The following is a 7963-nucleotide window of genomic DNA, read 5'->3' on the forward strand; positions in this document are numbered from 1 at the left end:
TCCTCTAATTGCCACTAGAGATGGTCGTTCCCTCTGGCACCTGGCATGCCGATAGGCGACATGACCAGCCTGCACATTGTCAGGATGGGTTGGCGAAGGATGAACGGAACGGACCTTATCATCTGTACGACAACCCCCCCGGAGGTTCACTGGGCTCATTGGCTCGAGTAGGAGACCCCACAGGATTGGCAAAATTGGTGCCAGCTGAATCCTTTGTCTACAATGGGCTCGTTCCAACCTTCGTTCAGTATACCGGAGGTCGATACGAGTGGAGATAGATATTAAATAATCCAGTGTAGTGGGAATCTCCCTCGTGGCCAGTGCATCCTTGACATGGTCAGCAAGACCCTTCCAAAACACCAGAATCAAAACCTTATCTGACCACTCCAGTTCAGAAGCTATTGTCCGGAACCGAATGGCAAACTGGCTTGTCGGTGAAGGGCCCTGCGTCAGGGTCAGGAGTTGGAGTGCGGCGTCATGGATAACTTGAGGTTCCAGAAAGACCTGCTTTAGGACACTCAAAAAATCAAGAAGCGCTCTGAACCACCTGGTCCTTGCATTCCCATAATGGCATAGCCCACTCCAGTACCCTGTCCGTTAAGAGGGACACCACAGATCCCACTTTGGCCCGCTCAGACGAGAAACGTGAACCTGGTAGCTCCAGCTGGATTGAGCACTGGTTCACAAATCCCCTGCAAGCTTTGCTATCCCCAGAAAACATCAGGGAGTGCTAAGTGTGGCAAAAATGGTACAGGCGATGCAGCTGAAACCCTGGTAGCGGCTTCTCTGACTATCTGTGCCGCTACTGAGGATGAATCCACAGCTGAAGTTGCTCGCTCTAATGCGAACAACCTGCTCTCCACATTCTGGAAACTCCGCGGAAGCTGCTGCTTGTCCGCCATTGCTAGCCAGACCCTGGCACTAAGATACTGTTAGTTTTGGCGGAATACACTAAATAAAATCTAATAATATAGTGCGTTCGCCACCCAGGGTCCACTGTGCAGGGATGGTATACTGCAGCTAGGAGGACAATGGCGAAACAAGCAGCGAGCGAAACTGATTTGCACTGCGTTAAATGTCACTCAGGGAAGAAGCACGTGGCTGTGCCAATCACACACAGCGACGGAAAAGAAACTGCAGCAGAGCTGTGTTTATAGGCGATATGGTGATATGAGTGATATGGTGCTAATCGTGTACCCTGTTAGCGTCACAGGAGTACGCAAGCCCCACTGGGGCACGAGAACTGGTAGTGGACTCCAAGCACTCACAGAACTCCTCTCCGGAGAGGCCGGAATTCTAAAGGCACTAGCGCCTACCCTGAATTCACACAAACACACGCAATCTCCTCTCTGGGGAAGCCGGAATTCTAAAGGCACTGAGCACATACAGCCTAGTCCACACTACGTTAGGTTCCTCACACACACCAAACATAAGTGATCTTAGCACACCGACGGGCGCACCAAATATCCTTTTATAGTTTCTGTCAATCTGACAGGACCTTGCTCACTGGCCAATCTGGAGCCAGACCAGGACCTGAGCATGTGACGGGCGACCACCAACGACAAGTTGACTCATGAGCATGCTCAGTAGAGCGAAACCTGGACTTAGTCTCAGGAATGACAGCACGCTGCTGAATATTACCCGTTACTATAGCTGAACCTGGAGAGGCAGCAGTAACCAAGCATACAGCCCGGATCTGAGCAAAATGCTGAGACCAACGTCTTTGCTGATACCTCAAGAGAAGACAAGGCTTGGGATCTATCCTGTGCAGAGGAAGAATCCCGGCGCCTAACACCCTGCCTTCCTTCCCAAACTAGTTTCTGACTTCCACTGGAATCAGGAGCTAGTGTTACCTACTTTCTGTCAGGACTACAGCAACAAGAAAGAACTCTCTCTTCACCTCTTGGACGTTAAAAGGAATGTTCTTCAGTACTTGAAACTCACAGAGAGCTGGAGAGTGGACTCTAACCTCTTCGTCCAGATGGCAGGACAGAACAAAGGGAAGAAGGCTTCAAAAGCTACTTTAGCCACATGGATAAAGTCAACTATTTGTGCAGCATATGTGTCAGCAGGAAAGACTCTGCCGGAAACCCTCAGGGCTCACTTGCTGAGACCAATTTCTGCTTCATGGACCAAATCTGCAGGGCCTCAACTTGGTCTAAATTAAATACTTTTTGTAAACATTACAAATTAGATGTTATGGCAAATCAACAAACGGCCTTTGGGAGGAAGGTCCTTCAGGCAGTAATCCCACCCTAGTAGAAGTTATTTGGTATTTCTCCTGGTGGTGCTGTCAGGAGGGATGTCCTAGAAAGAAGAAATTAGTCCTACCGGTTTTGTTGTTTCCAGGAGTGCATCATGACAGCACCCCTTATATACCCTCCCTCAAATTTCCTGTCTGATATGTGACGTAAACATGTGTAGAAGGAAGTTGAATAAATAGCATTGCATCTATCGTGGTGTGGTACTTAGAAAATCACTGAAGGGTGGTGGTAGGGAGGGGTTATTTAACCTCTTGGGTGTTCCTGTCCCTATCAAGGATAAGAAGGACAACCTCCTGGTGGTGCTGTCATGATGGACTCCTGGAAACAACATTACAGGTAGGACTAATTCCTACTTTCTTCAAGAAACTCATCTGACAGAAAATATTTAGATTGCCAAGAGCCACCGAGCCCCATACTCCAATTGTAAGTTCAGTTAAATTTACAAAACCTCTCTTTAGGTAACAAATTGTTTTTCAAAATGACATTGAGTAGCCTATAAAATTGAGCCACTAATAATATGGAAACCTCTGTTTTTCCATTGACAGATGATGGACCTGAGTGGGGACTTATGTTTTGCGATATGAATAGAATTTTTTATTAGTATTATTTTCACGTTCATAACATTGTTTGGTGGCTCTCTATTCCTTATTTGGGAGACAGAATGAACAAACAGTTGAACACCACACTCTACTGGTTCATTTTGTGAAGTTTTTTATTAGACTGTGAACTGTCATTGTCTTACTGAATAATTCAATTTTTTTTACACAACTTGTCATTTTTTTATGAACAGTTTAAGTAGAAATGTTTAAAAATATAAATTTCAAGGATATGTTGTTAAAAAATATATTTTTTAATTCTTGCAGATGACTATACCAGGAGATCAGAGGGACAGCTGACATCTTCAATTTTTAAATCAGATGATCTTGAGATCTCTCAGGATACAATTGAAGTTAATGTCATTACTCCAGATATACCATCATCCCATCACAGCAAAGATCTTTCATCTGATCCTATGAAGCAGGTCCTGACTTCTGATTCATTACCGACTACTAAGGAAAATCAAAGTCACAAAATAAGTATTAAAAACCGAACTGGTCCTAAAGTATTAAATAAGCCATTTTCACGTTCAGAATATGGAAATAGTTTTTCACTTGAAAAGGCTTTTCTTAAACAACAACAAAATCACACAGCAAGGAATAGGTTTTCTTGTTCCAAGTGTGGAAAATGTTTTAGCCAGAAATCAGATCTTGTTAGGCATGAGAGAATTCACACAGGGGAGAAGCCATTTACATGTTCAAATTGTGGGAAATGTTTTAACCGAAAAGCACATCTTGATAGCCACCAGAGAACTCACACAGGGGAGAAGCCCTTTTTGTGTTCAGAATGTGGGAAATGTTTTAACCAAAAATCAGATCTTGTTTGTCACCAGAGAACTCACACAGGGGACAAGCCCTATTCATGTTCAGAATGTGGGAAATGTTTTACAAAGAAATCAACTCTTGTAACCCATCAGAGAGCTCACACAGGGGAGAAACCTTTTTCATGTACAGAATGTGGGAAATGTTTTGGAGGGAAATCATTTCTTGTTAGACATCAGTTTAGTCACACAGGGGAGAAGCCATTTGCATGTTCACAATGTGGGAAATGTTTTGCAGAGAAATCAACCCTTGTTACACATCAGAGAACTCACTCAGGGGAGAAGCCTTTTTCATGTTCAGAATGTGGGAAATGTTTTGGAGGGAAATCACACCTTATTACACATCATAGAACTCACACAGGGGAGAAACCTTTTTCATGTGCAGAATGTGGGAAATGTTTTGTAGGGAAATCACACCTTAATAGACACCAGAGACTTCACACAGGGGAGAAGCCTTTTTCCTGTTCAGAATGTGGGAAATATTTTAACCAGAGATGGAATCTTCTTATACACCAAAGGAATCACACAGGTGAAAAGCCTTTGTAATGTTCAGAATGTGGGAAATGCTTTAACCAGAAAGGACATCTTGATAGCCACCAGAGAACCCCCACAGTGGAAAAGCCTTTTTCTTGTTCAGAATGTCGGAAATGTTTTAACCAGAAATTGTATCTTCTTAAAGGGGTTGTCCACTACTAGAAAAAATCTTGTCATTCCTTATGTTTAGCCTCGTTAAAATACTCATACTCGCCTTTCATGTTGGCGCCATTCCAGCGGTGACGGGACAGTGATGCCAGCACTGATTTGGTGCAGGGATCACATGATGTAAGAACCTTACATGAGCCCCAGGAACGCGGATCTCAACACTGCTGGAACGGCGCTGGCATGTGAGGTGTCTCAGGTTATTATAATTGTTTTTATTTTAACTGGACCAAATATTAGGAATGAGAAAAAGTTGTCCATGTTATGGACAACCCCTTTAAACATCAAAAATACAACAAAGGGAGAATCCATTATCATACCTAGAGTGTAAAAAATGAATTACTGGAAAATCACATTTTGTTGACCATCAAAAATAACTCAGATGGGAAAAAACTATATGTTATTGACAAATTCTACAAAAACATATAATAAACAGTCATAATTAAATGAGAATGGGTAATTACTTTAACATAGTAACATAGTTATTAAGGTTGAAAGAAGACTTTAAGTCCATCTAGTTCAACCCATAGCCTAGCCTAACATGCCCTAACATGTTGATCCAGAGGAAGGCAAAAAAAAAACCATGTGGCAAAGAGTAAGCTCCACACTGGGGAAAAAAATGCCTTCCCGACTCCACATCATACAGCAGAGAGTTCCATAGTCTCACTGCTCTTACAGTAAAGAATCCGTGTCTGTTACTATGCTTAAACCTTCATTCCTCCAGACGTAGAGGATGCCCCCTTGTCCCTGTCTCAGGTCTATGATTAAAAAGATCATCAGAAAGGTCTTTGTACTGTCCCCTCATATATTTATACATTAATATAAGATCACCCCTTAGCCTTCGTTTTTCCAAACTAAATAGCCCCAAGTGTAATAACCTATCTTGGTATTGCAGACCCCCCAGTCCTCTAATAACCTTGGTCGCTCTTCTCTGCACCCGCTCTAGTTCAGCTCTGTCTTTCTTATATACCGGCGACCAGAACTGTACACAGTATTCTAAGTGTGGTCGAACTACTGACTTGTATAGAGGTAAAATTATGTTCTCCTCATGAGCATCTATGCCTCTTTTAATGCATCACATTATTTTATTTGCCTTTGTAGCAGCTGCCTGATACTGGCCACTAAATGTGAGTTTGTCAAGTTTGTCATCCACCCATACTCCGAGATCATTTTCATTGACTGTTTTGCCCAGAGTTTTAGAATTAAGCACATAGTTATACATCTTATTACTTCTACCCAAGTGCATGACCTTACATTTATCATCATTAAAGCTCATTTGCCATTTATCAGCCCAAGCTTCTAGTTTACATAAATCATCCTGTAATATAAAATTGTTCTCCTCTGTATTGATTACCCTGCTGAGTTTAGTGTCATCTGCAAATATTGAAATTCTGCTCTGAATGCCCTCTACAAGGTCATTAATAAATATGTTAAAAAGAAGAGGGCCCAATACTGACCCCTGTGGTACCCCACTGCTAACCGCGACCCTGTCCGAGTGTGCTCCATTAATAACCACCCTTTGTTTCCTATCCGTGAGCCAGCTCTTAACCCAATTACACATATTTTCCCCTATCCCCATTATTCTCATTTTATGCATCAACCTTTTGTGTGGCACCGTATCAAAAGCTTTTGAAAAGTCCATAAAAGTCCACTGGGTTCCCTTGGTCCAGACCGGAACTTACCTCTTCATAGAAATTGATCAGATTAGTCTGACAGGAACGGTCCCTAGTAAACCCATGTTGGTATTGGGTCATGAGGTTATTCCTCTTCAGATACTCCAGTATTAGCATCCCTTAGAATGCCCTCCAGGATTTTACCCACAGTAGAGGTTAAGCTTACTGGCCTATAATTTCCGAGTTCAGTTTTTGTCCCCTTTTTGAATATTGGCACCACATTTGCTATACGCCAGTCCTGTGGTACAGACCCTGTTATTATGGACTCTTTAAAGATTAAAAATAATGGTCTATCAATGACTGTACTTAATTCCTGCAGTACTCGGGGGTGTATCCCATCCGGGCCCGGAGATTTGTCAATTTTACAGTAGTGATTTTTAGACGCTGACGTACTTCCTGCTGGCTTAAGCAGGTGACACTTAATGGGGTATTTTTGTTATCACTGATCATATTGTCTGCCATGGAATTTTCTTGTGTAAATACTGATGAAAAAAAGTCATTTAGCATATTGGCTTTTTCCTCATCCTCATCCACCATTTCATCCAGACTATTTTTAAGAGGGCCAACACTATCATTTTTTAGTTTCTTACTATTTATGTAGTTAAAGAATATTTTGGGATTATTTTTACTCTCTCTGGCAATGAGTCTCTCTGTCTCAATCTTAGCTTCCTTGATTTGCTTTTTACAGAATTTACTTAAAGGGAACCTGTCACCCCCAAAATCGATGGTGAGGTAAGCTCACCGTCATCAGGGGCTTATCTACAGCATTCTGTAATGCTGTAGATAAGCCCCCGATGTAACCTAAAGAGCAGAAAAAGAGGTTAGATTATACTCACCCGGGGGCGGTCCCGCTGCGGTCCAGTCAAATGGGTGTCTCAGGTCTGCTCCGGCGTCTCTTATCTTCATTCCATGACATCCTCTTCTGGTCTTCACGCCGCGGCTCCAGCGCAGGCGTACTTTGTCTGCAGTGCGCTGGCGCCGGGCCTCTCTGACCTTTCCGGCGCCTGCGCACTGCAGTACTTTGCTCTGCCCTCAACAGGGCAGACAAAGTACGCCTGCGCCGGAGCCGCGGCGTGAAGACCAGAAGACGACGTCATGGAATGAAGATGGGAGGCGCTGTACCGGACCTAAGACACCCATTGGAGCGGGACCGCCCCTGGGTGAGTATAATCTAACGTCTCTTTCTCCTCTTTTAGGTAACATTGGCGGCTTATCTACAGCATTACAGAATGCTGTAGATAAGCCTCTGATGACGGTGAGCTTACCTCCCCATCGATTTTGGGGGTGACAGGTTCCCTTTAATTTTCTGTATTTATTTAATGCCTCATCACTACCTACTTCCTTTAATTCTCTAAATGCTTTCTTTTTGTCACTTATTGCGCTCCTTACAGCTCTATTTAGCCATATTGGTTTCCTCCTATTTCTAGTATGTTTATTCCCATACGGTATATACTGTGCACAGGTCCTACCCAGGATGCTAATAAACGTCTCCCATTTTCTTTGTGTATTTTTATGTCTCAGGATATCGTCCCAGGTAATTGCACTAAGATCATCGCTCATTCGTTGGAAAAATGATAATTACTTACCGGTAGTTTGATTTTCCAGATCCATGACGGCACCTAACATGAGAGATGGTCCCAGCCCCCAGGAACAGGAAACCTGCATAGGAGATAAAAGATGGGGGCGGCACCTCTCTCCTCAGTTGGTTAACAGAGTATGCAAGGTAACCGCTTTGTTAGTTCGGGTTTTTTATGTATAGTACATCTACTTCCATAGGTTTCCCATCAGTTTTTTATCATCTGTGTATATATATATACCGTATTTTCCGGCGTATAAGACGACTGGGCGTATAAGACGACCCCCCAACTTTACCAGTTAAAATATAAAATCTTCTTAAAAGTCGGGGGTCT

General features: G+C 43.1%; 1 protein-coding gene across 2 annotated transcripts in view; it reads left to right on the top strand.

Annotated features, from left to right (window-relative positions):
* Nucleotides 1-4827, top strand: part of LOC143766319 (uncharacterized) — a 44943-nt gene extending 40116 nt beyond the window's left edge. For both annotated transcript variants that reach the window (XM_077253906.1, XM_077253907.1), the window contains one exon: nt 3128-4827. In XM_077253906.1, coding sequence (XP_077110021.1) covers nt 3128-4227 — 1100 coding nt within the window. In that variant the 3' untranslated portion in view covers nt 4228-4827. The remainder of the gene's footprint in view (nt 1-3127) is intronic.
* The last annotated feature ends 3136 nt before the right edge of the window (nt 4828-7963 follow it).

This window comes from Ranitomeya variabilis, chromosome 4 (genome assembly GCF_051348905.1).
Source record: "Ranitomeya variabilis isolate aRanVar5 chromosome 4, aRanVar5.hap1, whole genome shotgun sequence".
Lineage (NCBI taxonomy): Eukaryota > Metazoa > Chordata > Amphibia > Anura > Dendrobatidae > Ranitomeya > Ranitomeya variabilis.